This window comes from Trichoplax adhaerens, genomic scaffold (assembly GCF_000150275.1).
Source record: "Trichoplax adhaerens TRIADscaffold_16 genomic scaffold, whole genome shotgun sequence".
Lineage (NCBI taxonomy): Eukaryota > Metazoa > Placozoa > Uniplacotomia > Trichoplacea > Trichoplacidae > Trichoplax > Trichoplax adhaerens.
This window is the reverse complement of record NW_002060958.1, coordinates 994,283-1,013,469: the sequence shown is the minus strand read 5'-3', so window position 1 is coordinate 1,013,469 and position 19,187 is coordinate 994,283. Positions and strand designations below refer to the sequence as shown.

Below are 19,187 nucleotides of genomic sequence, written 5' to 3'. Positions count from 1 at the left end.
TCTTTATTATGTCAACTGATTGTATCACTTGAAATATGTCTACAGCTCTTGTTTCTCTTCATGTTTGTTCATTTTTTTTTTTAATATTGAACTATTGATCTACAATCAGTACAATTTTTATTTTATTATAGAAATGTAATCCATTTACCGTCAGTTTGTACGTGTAGCGGCATGAAGACTATTGTATTTAATTATTTAAATAATCTGCAAAGTAAAGTAATAAAAGTAATCCATTTACAACGATGTGCTAATTAAATTGTTGTTATCATGGTCTATTGGTATATTAACGAACCACGATCAAATATCGCCTGAGTTGGATGATTTAATGTATAAAACTACTTTATAATCATTAAAATACTTCTCTAAGACAAAATAATTGTTTGCAGGTTGTGTAGTAAATACTCAATACATTGACAAGTGCGTACCCGTTGAAGAAGACAAGGCATAGCAAGTTGGAATTTCATTAGCACCAATGTGTATCGAATGATAGCGGCGTAAAGACAGTTTTATTAAATAATATGCAAAGGAAAGTAATAAAGTAATCCATTTACAACGATGTGCTAATTAAATTACTGTTATTATGGTCTATTGGTATATTAACGAACCACGATCAAATATCGCCTGAGTTGGATGATTTAATGTATAAAACTACTTTATAATCATTAAAATACTTCTCTAAGACAAAATAATTGTTTGCAGGTTGTGTAGTAAATACTCAATACATTGACAAGTGCGTACCCGTTGAAGAAGACAAGGCATAGCAAGTTGGAATTTCATTAGCACCAATGTGTATCGAATGATAGCGGCGTAAAGACAGTTGTATTAAATAATATGCAAAGGAAAGTAATAAAGTAATCCATTTACAACGATGTGCTAATTAAATTACTGTTATTATGGTCTATTGGTATATTAACGATCCACGATCAAATGTCGCCTGAGTTCGATAATTTAGACTTTATTTAACCTTAAAATAAATATGGCGATAATTCGTTGATATCCATATGTTCTTATCATGAAATTAATGGTTAAAACACTTGTCTAAAGATGACAGAGTCCGTAAAGTCTAAATGATTGTTTGCACGTTGTGTAGTAAATACTCAATACATTGACAAGTGCGTACCCGTTGAAGACAGGGCATAGCAAGTTGGAATTTCATTGACGACTGTGTTTTTGGGAAGAGTGGGGAGAAAAGGAGAAATGACATATGTGGCATTGATTGAAATATCGCAATTAGGATCAGTCCTATAACGTGTAAAAAATTAAGATTGCCAATCTCTGCCAAGTAAATATGAATATTAACTTATCTTTGGAGGCAGCTTACTAGCATTAATGAAATATTAATGAAGTGTAAATTTAAGAAAAGGATTATGAGCTGGAATGTTTTTACCAGATGGGGTGTAATACTATTTCTAAGCCTACATGCACGTAATGTAATATTGCCATAACGTAAAGTAGATAAACCGTGAAATCTATTGTAAGGAATATGTATGTGGATGACAGAGAGTTATTGAGGCAAATATTTTGCGTAAATTTCCTTCATTGGATCTACGCATAGATACAAGCACAATTTTTTATACTCTTTTCGGTACACGTTAACAGATGTTTAGCGGTAAAACCATATTCTCGTAAATAATTCAATACACATTGGTATCAATAAATCATCCGCTGTTCAATTTTGATATTTCGCTGAGCGCTATTATTCATATACTTTGATTATTTGCATGCACATCATTCTATGATACAAATCGGATGGTTTCTTTACACCAATGTGTGTTGAGTCGTTCACGAAAATGAACATCTTTTGATATATACGATACCAAAAAATGTATAGAAGTTGTATTCATTTCTAGGTTTCATTAAATTAAGGAAAATTTATTGCTTAATGCTATTTTAAGGCGAAAGTTGGATGGTTTATGTACGTCAATGGGTGTTGAATTATTCACAAAATGAATAAAAAAGTTGTGCTCCTCTCTAGGTCCTATTAAGGAAATTTATTGCTTAATGCTATTTTAACGCGAAAGTCGGATGGTTTATTTACGCCAACGTGTGTTGAATCATTCTCGAAAATGAATAAAAATGTAGTACTTCTATCTAGGTCCCATTAAGGAAATTTATTGCTTAATGCTATTTTAGCGTAAAAGTCGGATGGTATATTGATACCAATGTATATTGAATGATTCCCTCAAATGTTATTTTACCGTTCATTAAACTCCTATCTAGGTCCCATTAAGAAAAGTTATTGCTTAATGCTATTTTATCGTAAAATTTGGATGGTATAATGATACCAATGTGTATTGAATCATTCCCTCAAATGTTCCATTAAATTAAGGACAATTTATTGCTTAATGCTATTTTAAGGCGAAAGTTGGATGGTTTATTTACGCCAACGTGTGCTGAGTCATTCACAAAAATGAATAAAAAAGTTATGCTACTATCTAGGTCCCATTAAGGAAATTTATTGCTTAAAATACTATTTTAACGCAAAAGTCGGATGGTTTATTTACGCCAACGTGTGTTTAGTCATTCTCGAAAATGAATAAAAATGTAGTACTTCTATCTAGGTCCCATTAAGGAAATTTATTGCTTAATGCTATTTTAGCGTAAAAGTCGGATGGTATAATGATACCAATGTGTATTGAATGATTCCCTCAAATGTTGTCTTACCGTTCATAAAATAATTTTGGATGTGTACTCAAGAGTGTAATAACTTATGTATGCATCTACACGTAGATCCCATGTTTCAACGGCAAATTTCGCGTAAAGTGTTTGCCTTTGTAACTCTCCTTTGATACGTATGGATATATCATACAACAAACTCCGCTCAACATGGGATGGTGTATAGTAAAGAGGGTAATAAGCTCGATTGAAATCCCTTCCAGATGTTAGGGTTTGATATTCTGTAAATTATTTTTATAGGTTATACCTTGGTCGTTTTTCCGTAAAGTTCTGATGGCCTCTATGAAAATTTCGTTTTACCGTTAAACATCAGATGATGTGCAGTAAATAGTACAAAAAGTTACGATATACGGGTATGCACTGTTGTAGTTCTTAATTCAGGAAAAATCGCTTGGAATATCCCCTTCCATGACTATTTTTGGGACACAAACTACAGTATATGGCCCACTTTCGCCGGCTACGTGCATTCTCGTACAGTACTTTCGTTATTGTCCACTTTGACTTGTTTCTAATTTTACTGTACTGTTTATTGATTCGTATTATGGGTAGTGGATTGATATTCCAGTCTTTTGTGGCATTCGCTCTAGTGATTGACAAGGCATATATACCGTGAAAATTTATTTAACCTTAATTAACCTGCTGTCTTCTAGGTACTCACTGTAAGATGTTAATTGGCATGTTACTTTTATCTTACGTTTGTCGAATGGCTAAATATGTAATGTAGGACAGACGAGCAATTTACTTTTAACGTTATTGGAGAGTACTGGATTGTAGGTAGGAATTTTTAAGATAGAGTTAAAACGGTGCAATATGTTTTATAGCCCATGATTATCGTGCTTATGAATGCTAGAAATAAGGTTCGATAACTCTCTTTCTGCCTAGCATTATTTTGATATTACTCTACTACAGGAAAATGGTATATTATTTTGCGCAGCCTTCCAGCAATTGTAGCTATTGGAAGTTGGTATGGTAGCTTGAGAATAATACCATTATTAGATCTATTAACCAGTGTAATACTTAGCATAGCAATCACTGCCTTATTACGCTTCTTTATTTGAACTATTTTGCTCATATCTGGCAAGAATTTATCGCTAGCGTTACTATGACTCATTGCAAATAGGTCCAATGGGCATACGAACGCATGTACTTGTATAGGGTATAGGGGACTGGATGCTTGCAGAATACTGCGTAATCGCTCCATAACGGAAATGAATAAATATCAAGACTGTTTGAACGGTCGTAAATTGCGCCATTTATTGAAAGCAACGAATCATTCCCTACCAGAACCATCGCCAAAGGGTTTCACGAAATTAAGGTATGATGACCAAGACTACGGATATCATTTTGTATTTTTGGAAGCCCTTTTGACATCATTACAATATGCTGTGTGCATAGCCTAAAATTTTTTCAGCTGTTTTGAAGTACTATTCTTGCATTGATTCGATACTGTTGTAAATATTGATTAGAAAAGGAGGTAAGTTTATTGGTTTTTTCTTGCCTTTCCTATATGTAGAGTAGTGTCTCCATATTGTATTCTCGTCATCAATGTCATGGGTTAATGTGTCCACTACCAATTGAATCATGTACAGTAGTAGTATATTTTTAAGCGTTGGGAGACTATGTGGAATGAAGTTTGGCAATGGTATTTTTTTCGTACGTTATTAAAGTAAAAGTATACCTCACTATGATTACAAGGCTATTATGTCCCATTTTAAAAGATTAAGGCTCAATTTTACTACGCTATCTAGTGATTGAAGTATATATAATTTGCTGTGATACTTATTGTTGAGGAAATTACAGGTTCAAATGGGAGATGTGCTAAGTAGATTGATATACGCGTTTAATGTGGTTAATTTTATAGAGATCCGGTGATAGTTTTGCACGCAATGCGCTATAACAAAACATATCGTTGATAGACTGCTGTATCAGGAACTACTAAAAGTAAAAGAGGGTCACTACAAAATAATAGATGGACGCTTATCATTTTTGGGGGAAAAAATCAGCCCATCGTTCTCGTTTTAGTAGTCCAGTATATCGACGCGTATACCCCAATATACTGTATATTATTATTTTTGATTTTTGAATCCATATGTGTACGCGTCTATTATTTAGTCGATATGATTTGATGTGTTGCATTTGTATTGAAGTTGAGTAAGTAATGCATAATATTTCGCTTGTAATAACTTCTGTCAGACTAATCTAGACAGTACTATAAAAGTTAGCCATAACTAATTTTTAAATCAAATATACCGTATTAGATATAGTTAGTCAATGTCTTTCGACGTCTAATATTGCGCTTGTAATGACTTCTCCGATTGATCTACTCGTATACTGTCGAGGTTAGGTGCAACTGACTTTGAAAATATAGATAGACTGTGTACTCATGATTTTAGTAAATGGCTTTTGCTGTGTTGGATTTTATCTTCCACTACTGATTGAATTTTATGTTGAAAATATCTCCTACTGCGCTAATTATGGTCAGCTAAGTGATCCTTCAGAACTATGACCTACGGAGATGAATTGTATATGGTAATATTGATTAGATGTTTTTTTCAATTGAAATTGACAATGCGTTTCATGTGTTTATTAGATCAGGATGACCGATGAAGGGATATGAATATGATGGCAAGGCGGTAAGATTTCTATTTTGTACGGTATGTGTAGTTGATGTATCTTCATCTATATAATATAATTCATTATTAGACGGATAGTTTGAGTTGGTGATTATTTATGATTATCATTATTTTGGAGAGGGTTGTTGATTATGAGGCAATTTGATGTAAGTTAATGTCTATAATTAGTTATTAGATAGCTAGTTTGAGATGTTGTTGATTGATTATGATTATCATGATTTTAGAGAGGGTTGTTGATTATGAGGCAATTTCACGTATGTTAATGTAGCACATATAATTAGTTATTAGATAGATAGCTTGAGTTGGTGATGTTGTTGATTATGAGGCAATTTGATGTAAGTTAATGTCTATAATTAGTTATTAGAAGATAGTTTGAGTTGGTGATGTTGTTGATTGATTATGATTATCATGATTTTAGAGAGGGTTGTTGATTATGAGGCAATTTCACGTATGTTAATGTAGCATATATAATTAGTTATTAGATAGATAGCTTGAGTTGGTGATGTTGTTGATTATGAGGCAATTTGATGTAAGTTAATGTCTATAATTGGTTATTAGATAGCTAGTTTGAGATGTTGTTGATTGATTATGATTATCATGATTTTAGAGAGGGTTGCTGATTATGAGGCAATTTCACGTATGTTAATGTAGCATATATAATTAGTTATTAGATAGATAGCTTGAGTTGGTGATGTTGTTGATTATGAGGCAATTTGATGTAAGTTAATGTCTATAATTAGTTATTAGATAGCTAGTTGGTGATGTTGTTGATTGATTATGATTATCATGATTTTAGAGAGGGTTGTTGATTATGAGGCAATTTCACGTATGTTAATGTAGCATATATAATTAGTTATTAGATAGATAGCTTGAGTTGGTGATGTTGTTGATTATGAGGCAATTTGATGTAAGTTAATGTCTATAATTAGTTATTAGATAGCTAGTTTGAGATGTTGTTGATTGATTATGATTATCGAATATTTTAGAGAGGGTTGTTGATTATGAGGCAATTTCACGTATGTTAATGTAGCATATATAATTAGTTATTAGATAGATAGCTTGAGTTGGTGATGTTGTTGATTATGAGGCAATTTGATGTAAGTTAATGTCTATAATTAGTTATTAGATAGCTAGTTGGTGATGTTGTTGATTGATTATGATTATCATGATTTTAGAGAGGGTTGTTGATTATGAGGCAATTTCACGTATGTTAATGTAGCATATATAATTAGTTATTAGATAGATAGCTTGAGTTGGTGATGTTGTTGACTATGAGGCAATTTCATGAATGTCAGTGCATAGAATTAGCTATTAGAGAGATAGTTTGAGTTGGTGATTGATTATGATTATCATGATTTTAGAGAGGGTTGTTGATTATGAGGCTATTTCATGTATGTTAACGTATATAATTAGTTATTAGAGAGATAGCCTGAGTTGGTGACATTGTTGACTGATTGTGATTATCATGTCCTATTCAAAGCAACGTTGAGCTATTGCCTGCGCGTATAGTGCTATCTATACACGCATGATCCAGTCTATTCCATGGTGGCGCCATTACCGTAGTATTGCAGCAAAAAGTTATTGATGCTGGCAGGGATTACTCCACTACAGATTGTCCCTCAAAAGCCGTAGCTAATAAACTTTTTCGTTACGGCTTTTGAGGGAGAATTTTGAGTGGAGTAGTCTCTGTTGATATATGGTTAAGCATATAGTTTATACTGTCACGACAGTACGGTAATTTTGCATTTGTGGATGAAATAGTCCAGGGTAGTATTGCCGAGCTCATTTTCCATGCGTTGGTAATGCACTGCGTGGAACAATCTATTCAGTGTTGATTGTCACTGGTTAGAGACATGATTTTATTTTGGCCGGTAGTCCAATAGCGGAGTCGATATGGTGATGCAGCAATGGAGGAGATACACCGTTTACTGCAGAGGAAACGACGACAAACACTGTATACGATCGTTTTCCTTGTGGCCATTTTGGCGGCGCAGTCCAAATGCAAAGCATGATGCAAGTGGTCGCACACGTTGGATACCAGCTGTGTCAGAAGTATAGTACATTAAGATTACCTTCTCATCATCCATTTGGAATAACCCCTTTGTAAAGCTATTTCAACAAAGTAGACTACAAGTTGAAGTCATTGCTTGAGCAATTAGCCCTTGAATTTGAAAAGATTTGTTGTTTGTTGGCATTGCTGCTTGCCACCATTTTTTCTTTCTTTCCTTTTGACCTCTTGCGCAGCCACAACAGGACGTCAGGATGTCGTGACGCTCCACGTGTGTGCTCTTAGTATGATGTAACCGTTACAGCAATACAAACTCGACTTGTTGGAGGGTTGGTTTGCGTTGCCGTATGATGACTCAGTGACTATGGACACGTACGGCAACGTCAACATGGCTCCGCTTTCTTCTCCATCACTGTGCTGCGATCCTCAGACTCATCATGTGGTTTGATTCTTTTGGTTTTGGGGGGGGGGGGGGACTGTTCATTTCTGAATCTATTTCCAGATGAGTACAGCATGGAGGACTCCGACTAGCATAGCCATGTCGAAGTACTGTACAGTGTACCGTAAGTTGGACTGGGCGAATGGAAAGAGACCAAGTCAATCCTGTAGTCAACATGGACGTCGAGTGATAGGCACTTGTACTGTAGCTTTACCATACTGAAGTTGTTCTCTAGCCGTTCTGTGAATGATGATGGCGAGAGAAAGTGTTGAAAATGAGCACAGTACTGCAGGAAGGGTAGAAGAGAACTTGTACGGCGGGCGGTAATGATTGATTTCTTTCTCGATCATTGTCAAAATGTGGACTACTCAGTAGTGGCATTGCAATCAGGAAAATGCAAAGTCCACCCGAAACCCGACTTGCGGGATTCGGCTGGAGTATCGGTGTAGTAATACAGTGTTTGTATAGGGGATTGTCGTCATTTGGGTTTGCAAAAAGGAACCGTTGGATCGGGTTTGAGCGGGTTCGGGTTGCCTTTTGACTCCATTGTACAACCCTGAATGCAATCAACATGATTGCTGCACTACTACTACTGAGTACAGTAGAATGATGCATCGTTTGGGTTTTCTTTTGTTGTACTCTATACTGTATAGTAGAAGATTCCTTGATGGTTTTAGGCAGAGATCGAGAAAAAAAAAGGAAGCGTTTTTTTTTTTCTTTTTTTTCTGACCTCGATGATTTTACCGGATGATGAAATGACAATGTCAACAATGGAGAGTACAGTACCATGCGGGTCCTGTCCCTTGCAGTACTGTGCACTGTACACTGTAGAGGATGAACTGTGTGCACAGTACTGTACTTACTGTATGTTACTTACTATGTGGAACTTGCTGTCCACTGTAGCAGTGGATACTGGATTTTGGGAGCCGAGCATCACGCTGTATTTGGGCCACATGCGAGCGCCAAACACTTGTGCAAAAGCATTTTTCCACCGTGTTGCCAGTCACTACAGTGTAGAATAGAGTGATGGCAAGTTTGCAATAGTTATGGCACTTGTGCAAAAGCATTTTCCATACTGTTGACAGTCACTACAATGTGGAATAGAGTGATGGGAAGTTTGCGCTTGCGCTTCCATGCTGTAGGATGAAAAGCGGAAAAAGCATTTTTCCATACTGTGGATAGTGACTACAGTGTACAGTGTACAGTACGATGGAGTGATGGTCACAGTTACTACAGTGTACAGTACAATCACTACTAAGCATTTTTCCATGCTGTGGACAGTGACTACAGTGTACACTTGTCCAAGCGGTTTTTTCCATACTGTGGACAGTGACTACAGTGTACAGTACAGTTTTCCAAGAGCATTTTTCCATACAGTACTGTACTGTGGACATTGACTACAGTGTATAGTACATTTGTCCAAGCGGTTTTTTCCATACAGTACAGTACAGTACACTGTGGACAGTGACTACAGTGTACAGTACACTTTTTCAAGAGCATTTTTCCATACTGTGGACAATCACTACAGTGTACGTACTGTACTGTACACTTGTCCAAGCGCATTTTTCCATACAGTACTGTGGACAGTGGCTACAGTGTACAGTACAATCACTACAGTGCAGAATACTGTGATAGCAAGTTTGCGCTTGCCAGTCCATGCTGTACGATGAAGCCGATGATCCAGTACGGTACGGTACGGTATGGTACCGTACGGTTGGCGGACCAATGGACGACGGCCGCCATTTTTTTCCAGTCACGGCCGCCTTGAACGTCACCCGTTCAAGGCGATCACGTGCTTTCTAGCGTTGTTTTGTTGGGCCCGTTTGGGTCCGGTTGGGTTCGCCTGGCCCAGTTGACTGACTGACTGACTCGGGTGTTGCATGATAGGCGATAGAGGGAGAAGAAGGCGCGCACAAACTGGACAAGAAGGTCGAGAAGAAATTGGATTTTCAGTCAGCAATTAAGGTCTTGGATTGATTCTTTTCCCATACTTGTTCTCTCCTTTCTTTCATCATCGTGGCTTGGCATAGATGGTGATGCCAGCCACTTCTGTTGGCGAGAAAATGCCCATGGACGGGCATGACGGCGATGCAAGTGACAGTCACGATGGCGGTCGCCATGACCAAGGATTTCTGTGTGATGGCGAGAAGAACAACATGGCTACCACAGCAGCAGCAGCAGCTGCAGTAGTCGACAAGGATGATGCCAAGTGGATGGATTCCCATGCCCATTTACAATGGATTCAACATCATCAACAGGCATTACGCCAACGTCAAGAGAAATTAGACGATCGAAGAGTGCAATTAGTCCAACGTTGTCGACAAATTCAATCCACTCAAATGATGCAACATGCCCAAGATGAATTGGCTCAAGTCATGCAACAACATGGCTATCAAGCGCGTCTTATTTTAACAGCCATGATGAATCATCATCATGAGAAAGAAACATGGAATCAATTCCTCCATCGTCATCATACCACGCTACAACAGTTTATTGGTCAATTTAAGCGTCAACGCATACCAACATGGCCTCCACAATTCAATCAACTGGATGTAAAACCACCATCGCATCAAGCTCAACTTAATTTACAACACAATCATGTCCACCATTGGCTTGGCCAACTGGATGATCAATTGACGATGATGGAGAAAGAGCAATGGTCTGATGTCACCGAGAGTAGTTCTGGTGGTGAAAGTTGTGATGAATTAGATGCAGCCGATACAGCTATAGTAGCCCAACGGTAAGTCGGTTATTTTTTTCCTCCATTCTGACTATCCTTGCCAAAGGGTCTTTTTCTTTTTCCATGCGATCTGGGTTTTTTTTTTTGTTGTGTTGGTTTTTTTTTTTTCTTCTTTTTTTCCCCTTTTTGCGACCGGCCAAGCCAAAGGCGAGCATGCCACTTTTCTTTCTCCAATGGCAAGGTTCACTGTCTTTATCCTTGCCAAGTCGATAGGTTCTATTTGAAAAAGCAACAACATGATTTGTGCTATCCATCACAACCATTGTCCATAGCAAGACTCTCCGTCGTCCATTCATCATGCTCTTCTTTCTTCTCTTTTCAAACGGCCATGAATCAATCATTTCTACTGCCTAGTCCACAAGGGCAGACTTTGCCCCCCCCCCCAAAAAAAGAATGCCATCAATTTCCTCTATTCCTCAGTACTTTGAAAGATGATTGCAATCCTTTTTTTCTTGACATTTCAAAATCCACTTGAATCATCATGACCACAACAACAACAACAACGATTATCCATCGTGTTCCATATTGGCTAACTAGCCATTATGCATTGATCTTCATGCTTCCAATCACCGATGGACTTGCTCTTCCTCTTGCTAGACTGTTGAACCCCTTAAAATCCATACCGATCATCCATTACAAGAGAAAGACTTTACTTGAACAAGATGGATTCAATGTCATGTTGATACCTTCCAATAACTAGCAAAATCCACTTGTGCCATCATCATCATCATCATAACGGAGACGATCAACCAGGGTCGATGGAGGATAACTTCCTTGTTGTTATTTCAACCGGGCCATCGACAAACTATTGCTACGTAGCTACTGCTTGCTTCAAAGAGCAATATTGACAAACCATTTCTATCCATTCCAAGGCAAGACAGTACTTTGAAACGATCCTTGCAATGCCATGGAGATACCTTGGAAAATCCACGGATGCCTTTATCATGACAAGACAAACTAGCGATCCATCTTGTGGTATCGATCGCTACCGCTTGCTTAATCACTTTTCAACTGGGCCAATCCATTAAACCAACTACAATTTCAACTGCCTACTAGTCGAAAAAACCAACTTTGATCAATCCATGATGGATATCATCATTCCAATGCCTTGAAAAGGAAACGGCCATCCATTGCCTTTTATGTCCTATCGCCATGTTTTTGCCTATATTGAAAGTTGGACTTGGAGCGCTTGCCTCCAATCGTCATCGTCAGTCCTTTCCCTAAAAATGCATTATGTTGATCGATTGGATGGAAAATATTGTCCATACCAATAGTTGGACAGCATTATAAGACAGAGTTGTTTTGCAGGGGAAAACATGAACTTGGACTCGCTATCTCAATAACTCAAAGTGGTAGTGGACAATCATGCCAACATTGCATCAAAAGATTGAAAGAAGACCCAAAAACAAAACATTTTCATTTTCTCCCTTTCTCTTTCTTGTCTCCATGATTCCTTATTCTATTTTGCCCATCATCTATTCATTTCGTCATAAGCTAGCCATGGCAATGGATACGCCATAGTAGCTAGCGTTGACTTGAATGGCAAAGAAATGATTGATTTTCCACGCCAACTGCAATGAAATCATTTGATCCATCATGGCATTTTGCATCCAATCTTAAGGATTCAATACAGTAGTCTACAATCACCAAGCCCCTGTAGGATAACCAAAACACAACATGGCAAGAAATTGAACATTCTCATAGCCGTCGTTGTCTTGCATGGATAACAGCAGTCTACCCATCATCATCACAGTATATTATCCATTCCCTTTCTGACAACGACGATGATTATTCTCCCTGCGCCATGATCCATCATTGTATCCTTTACGAGAGGAACAACCGCAAGGCATTTTTGGCCAGGCCGATGATGATTCTTCCACCTTATTGTTGAAAATAAATCATCATCAATCATGCATCGCTTGCTATTCAAAATTATGTGGAAGGGTAGTTTTCCATCTCTTAGGATATGCTAGCCAGTTGTGTAGAAAGGGAAGAAATGGAATGTTCTTTCTTGACCCTTTTCCCATTTTGTAGAAATATTTGTTTTTTTGTTTTTCTCCCCCCATTCCTATTTTACGACGCTGTAGCCAATCCTTTACAAGAAGAAATCATCCTCTTCTATCGTCATAGACAACCGATTCCTTATTGATAAAGTGATGATGCTTATCCCATTTCCCTCTTTCCCCATTTCTACTTGTTCTGACAACTGTGTACCTGCGGTCGTCTACAAAAGGATCTCGTATATTGTGGTGTAGGAGTCTATTTTGAAAATGCAATTACTGCCATAGGACCGACTGGATGAGTTTTGCCACCATGAACTAGACCATTTTCTCGTTATGCAATTATTGTTGTAGTGGTTGTTATTTTGAGTGTTTCTACTTTACCCTTTTCCATATCGTCTCTCCATTTCAAGTTCCCAACGATGCAGGAGGAAAAAATCATTTCCAATAGTGGCACAGACAGTGCGATACGCTATCGTCCATGTGGATAGGATTGTCTTGCTTTTCCTTTTATCTACTCGACGCATCCACAAGATGATTTTTCCTCCATGTTAACCGTTGACTTTCTTGTCTTGATCTCTTCAATTGATTTGACAAACGTTTTATTTTTCTCCTCCTAACCTTCTACTCTCTTTTACTCTACTGGATCCATGACTTTCTTGCCTTAAAAGACCTCTTCAATTGATTTGACAAACATTTCATTTTTACCCTAACCCTAACCTTCTACTCTCTTTTACTCTCTTTTACCTACTGGATCCATGACTTTCTTGCCTTAAAAGACCTCTTCAATTAATTTGACAAACATTTTATTTTTACCCTAACCCTAACCTTACTACTCTCGTCCATGTCAATATTGCACTTTTTCATGCTATCGTTTCTATCTTGTAGGACTAGTTTTCCAACCGATGTTAAGCAATGGTATTTTCATCGAGGATCGATTGCATCGCGTTGGACATGGATTGAATTTCAAAAATTAAGACTAGAAGAACGTCTCCAACATTATACACAAATGTTAGAAAAACTAGAAGACAGGCATCCAGTGGAAGCCCACTGTCCAAGTAAGTTTGAAAAAAAGATGCAATGCATTCCATCTTGGACCTTATTAATACAGTCCAACTGCAGACAATTTCATTCCATGGAGTCCAAATGCAGCCAATCTCTCCAATGTTTCATGTTAACGCTCAATCTAGTCACAATTTAATCCATCCAGTGTTTCATGTCAAAATGCCAACATATACCCCATTCTACTCAGTCTTGAATGTCAAGCCTACATGGAGAGAGAGATCGGCATGGTTTTATGTTGTTCCTCCTTGGCTATGGCTTTGATAGCATTTTGTCTAGGAATCCACAAAGGTTTTTTTTTTGTCCCCTTCTTTCTCTCTCTCCCTTGACATGTCCAATTCAAGTTTTTTATTTTTCAATCTACTTACTAACGACTAACGTACACGATACAGTAGGATCAACTTGAACTCCATTGCATTTTGGGGTTTTTATTCCTATGACCGATGTAATAGTGTAGCAAGAGAGAGAGAGAGAGTTTACCGTAGAGATGGGACTGGTCAATTCATTTTATTCCATATTGGATTACTCTTGAAATTGGACGCCATGTTGGATTCGTTTAGCAAAGATTGAAAAAATGAATGTTTATAGTCTCTGTTCCATTCAATATCGTTTTTCCCCCCCCACCGCTTGTTTTACTATTTCGTATTATGAAATTTCTTTTTTTGTGTTGTTGTTGTTGTCAATTCTTTCCTTATGTTCATTCTTTTTTTCCCTTTTGATTGCCTATTCTTCTCCTATAGTAGAAGAATCTTGTGCTCGAGTTCGGCCTATCCGTCTGCATCAAAAACCCAAAGTCATTCGATTGAATACTGTACAAGAAAATTGTAATAAATGTACTGCGTTAGCCTCATGTTTTCAATGCCATCAAAATGGTTTAGCCCAAAGAAATGGCGACATCGATGTCACAACACCGTTAAAGCAACGATTGGAACAACTTGATCCAGCCTATCATCCATCACTTTCCTATTCTACTGGTAACTATTTCATGAAATATACTGTAATCTATGTCTATTTTTGAAAATACCAAACTACCCCATCTCACAGTAGTAAAATCAAGTTGGTCCATAACGATTGTAGTCTTTCGACCTTGGTTATACGACGCAGATTGGAAAGGGCTTTTAAGGCGATTTATTTTCAAACCTGTTTTCATTCTGGCATGCTTTTTTTTTCCATGCATTCTTGATCGATCGATCGATCGATCAAGAATGCCAAAATGAAAATTCAGAAGTTAGCAGGATGATCAACAGTTCCATTTTTCTATTTTTGATTCCGCGTAGTCAGTCTACTGTATTGGCAACCCCTATTGACTATTTTTCCAATTTTATACAGTCAATCAATGGTAAAGGACAAGTAGGATTAGCCAAGTGGATGGTAGTAGAAATAGATTTACCCTTTCAATGACGAATAGAATTGGCAATGTAGAGAATTGAATGTCAAGAGAGACGATAGACAGTTGGATCCAGTTACTGTTAGGATAAGAAGTACAAGGATGAAAATAGCATCCCCTTCAAAATATCATGCTACTATTTTTCCTTTCGTTGTAGTAAATCTACCGTAGTAGTTTTTTTTATCCTAAACCGTCTACCAAAATGACATCTCATAAGAGGCAATTAGATACCGTTGTCAGAAGATGATTATTCAGTTTTACCCCAATACCTGAGAAATGCTTGCCATTCCTATCCTACCGTAGTTAGCTTGCAAGACTATTTTAAAACTGGGAGTCTACAACGGAATAATAGAACCAGTTTGATTCTAGTTGTTATTCCACTCATGTTGTAATCCATATTGATTATTGATGCTTTAAAAAATATAGATATACCATTACCCTTCTACTTTGAAAGTTTACTCCGAAAACAAATTCTTGAAAAAAGAAATGATGATCCAGTAGAATCGAGCAAGAGGTAAGTCGATGATAATCGATGCAAATAGACAGTTTTAATGATGAGTTAGATTGACAATAAAATGCAATACAAAAAATTGTTAGACAACAACAATCATATCATGACTCAGATCGATTACATCATCGATGGACTTTGAATATTATGAATGCACCCCTCCTCCCTACTGCTAAAACAAAATGTAAACACACACCATACTCCCAATTCCTCAAATAAACCCCCCAAAATGGTCGTACTTTACAGTAAAGACGTTCTATCACGCAAGATGCTTCAAGAAATAGAAAACAAGTCAAATTTTAAGTCATTAGTATCAATACCATCTATATATATAGATAGATATATCGATCACGGAAGATGCTTCAATATACAAGACATCAAAATAAGTAACATTTTCAATAATTAGTCTATACGATATCAATCACGTAAGCTGTTTCAATATAGAATACATCAAAATAAGTAACATTTGGAATAATTAGTCTAAATACGATATCTATCACGCAAGATGCTTCGATATACAAGACATCAAAATAAGTAACATTTGGGTCATTAGTATATACGATATATATATCACTTAAGATGCTTCAATATAGAATACATCAAAATAAGTAAAATTTGAAATAATTACTATAAATACGATATACTGTAGATCACCTAACATGCTTCAATATAGAATCCATCCTACAAGCCAAAAGTTTCTGTAATTAGATGAAATACAATATATATATCACACAACATGCTTCAATATAGAATCCATCCTACAAGCCAAAAGTTTCTGTAATTAGATGAAATACAATATATATATCACACAACATGCTTCAATATAGAATCCATCCTACAAGCCAAAAGTTTCTGTAATTAGATGAAATACAATATATATATCACACAACATGCTTCAATATGAAATGGCCCTTTAAATAAGCAACATTTTTTATTATTGCGATAAATATCGATACAAACCTAAATTTAACTTTGCCCTTCTTGAAAATGATAGATTATCCAAGTCAGATACCAAAGTTCCAGCGATAAAGAAAGTTCGGAAAAAGCCAACATTATCCAAGAGCGCTAGTTCCGCGATGATGAAATCATATAGTAAGTATGATTGTTATTGGACTGTATTGTATAATTCAATAGGTGAGAAAGAGTGCAGACAATACGTGTATACTTTCTACGGTAGATATTTTAATTCAACGACAATTCTACATTACCCCTTATATAGCTTAGCTTGTTATAAGTTAATTTATGCAGATAGAGATATGTCCGAGTCCAATTTTTCATCTATCACTAGTCTAGAAATGTTATACGTTTGTTTAAAGTGATTAATATCCTTGCATTCTATTATATGAATAAGTAGAAAGCCAATCGAATTCAGCAACACCCAAAAATCGTAAAAGTGACAATAACACGACAAAATTATCACAAAGTGATTGCAAGAAACGTAAATCGAGCCAAGGTAAGTAAAATTCATGAAATGAGATAAAATAAAGGAGAAGAAAAAAAAAAATAAATAAAAAGTAAAGTATTCATCACTTATAAATGAACAATGAAAACGTAGTAAAACGCTATGGAGATAATACTAATGTAAACATCAAGTATTATTTATCAGTTATGCTATTTTACAACAATAACTTTTAGTTTTTAAATTGTAATATAAAGTAGTAAAAGGAAAGTAAATTGCCTACTACACTCAGTTAGAATTTATCTCGATAGACAAGTTGAAATCAATGGATGCAGTTGAACGATATCATTTTTGGTTAATACCATATTTATCTTCATGGTTATTGTATAATAATTTTTCTTCTTTTTTTTTTTTTCAATCTCTTTTTTTTATAGAACAAATTCCTACCGTTACTTCAAATTTAAATAGAAATAAAAGTACACCTAGTCAACGACATCCTATTGAAACACCGACTAGATTATCTGCTTCATTACCAGCTTCAGTCTTACGAAATAATATTACAAGTGTTCAATCGGTATCGTCGAAAAGAAAGAGAGGCAGTTCTACTGCTTTCGATATCAATAATATTGTTATACCTTATTCAATTGCATCGGCAACGCGTGTTGAAAAGCCTCAATATAAAGAGATTTTAACACCGAGTTGGAGATTAATTAAAAAACCCAAATTTGATGGTGATCAGCCAACGTTAACATCGAACAACGATGATGATAATGATGATAACGCTATGGAGAATAATACAAGTAATACGAGTAATGTCAATGGAACCAATTCGTGTCATAATACAGCCAACAATATTGAACATCATGTCAATGCAGTATCACCTACGCATCATAGTAACGAGGAATTGAAGGGAAATAGTCGTTTTGATGGTAGTCATTCAAGCCATTCTGTATCGGTGTCATTAGGTGAAAGTAAGAAAAAGAATAAAAATAACACCAATTGTACCAATACTACTACTACAACTGTAGATAGCGTACAGTTGAAGGTAGATGAGAGTAAAATGGACCCATCTGTACCTCATGTACAGCCAACAAGTAATGTCAATAATGGTACAAGCGATAACGTCAAGCAAAATAATAATACTACTACTACTACCGCCTCCACTACCACCACCACCAATCCTGTTGACAACATGAATGAGGTATCGAGATTGTTATATATATATATATATCTTGTTTTATTGTTGAGGTAGTAAGCATAGCGTTATTGTAGTAAGTGTAAAACAGTCAGTGACACAAGTGGATGAAAGCAGTAAAAAAATTGTTCAATTCAATAGCCATTAAAATAGATATATATAAACATACTTTTCCGCAATAAATGATATTACAATTTCAAAACATGAAAGAACAAACGTATCTTTCTTACTGTTTAAAGTCATGTTGGTTATTGCTAATTTTTTTCATTATTCTTTTCCGACGTATAATTAGTGTGAAGATTTGTCGGATACTATTTTTATCAAGCGACACGCAAAGTATGAACTTGAAGAAAGAATGAAATTTTATACCTCCTATATCAAGAAAAAGAGTAGAACACATAGCCAAAATGGTAGCTCGACAGAAATCACTCCATCAACGCCTATTCATAATATTAGCAATATTTTTATTGACCATGATGCATCATTAAAAAATTTTGTCATGGATGAAAGTAAAGCAATCTCCAGTCGTAGATCAAGTCGTAGTAATAGCTCGACATCAGTGTCGACACCGACTGGAAGGACTGATATGTGGGATACACCATCCGCATTAACATCACCATGGATAAAGAGGCAATTTCCGCTATGCAAAGGAGAAGAATTACAAGCATTACTGGAGCCTGAGCCGATAACATGGGCAGAAGATGATAGCGCTAAAAGTGGATATGTTGAACATGATGATGCTATCAATGTGCAAGATAACGGTAACACCAATTGGTCGATTGCTTGGAGCAATAAAAATGAAAAAGTTAAAAGCCAGGACGAAAGTAAGCATCCGTTAGTGTTAAAGTTAACCAAAAGATAGACTATGGTCGGTAGATGGAAAAATTAGAATGGAGTCAGCTTATTATAATCCTGTCTGAAAGCCGCTACATAAGTCCCCTGTAATTGTTCAGATGTATTAATGTTGAATTTGGAAAAAGAGGATATTCTAATTCAATTTAAAAGCCAAAAAATTTGAACACTGACTGTTTCTTAACTCGATGATGATGATAATTGTTATAACGGCATAGGGTGGAAAAGTAATATTTTGTTGCTACACAAGAATAATTATGGTATGTAGATTATTTACGACAGACGTAA

The 19,187-nt window shown here is 36.2% G+C and overlaps 1 protein-coding gene across 1 annotated transcript; it reads left to right on the top strand.

Moving 5' to 3' along the window:
• Positions 1-9,786: 9,786 nt before the first annotated feature.
• On the top strand, positions 9,787-18,909 carry TRIADDRAFT_60596 (uncharacterized protein; the record flags this gene model as incomplete). Its single annotated transcript, XM_002116590.1, has 8 exons — positions 9,787-10,496; positions 13,385-13,554; positions 14,299-14,532; positions 15,372-15,459; positions 16,448-16,545; positions 16,805-16,906; positions 17,287-18,053; positions 18,340-18,909. 8 exons carry the CDS (start codon positions 9,787-9,789, stop codon positions 18,907-18,909), a joined length of 2,739 nt encoding a protein of 912 aa, XP_002116626.1.
• Positions 18,910-19,187: the final 278 nt, after the last annotated feature.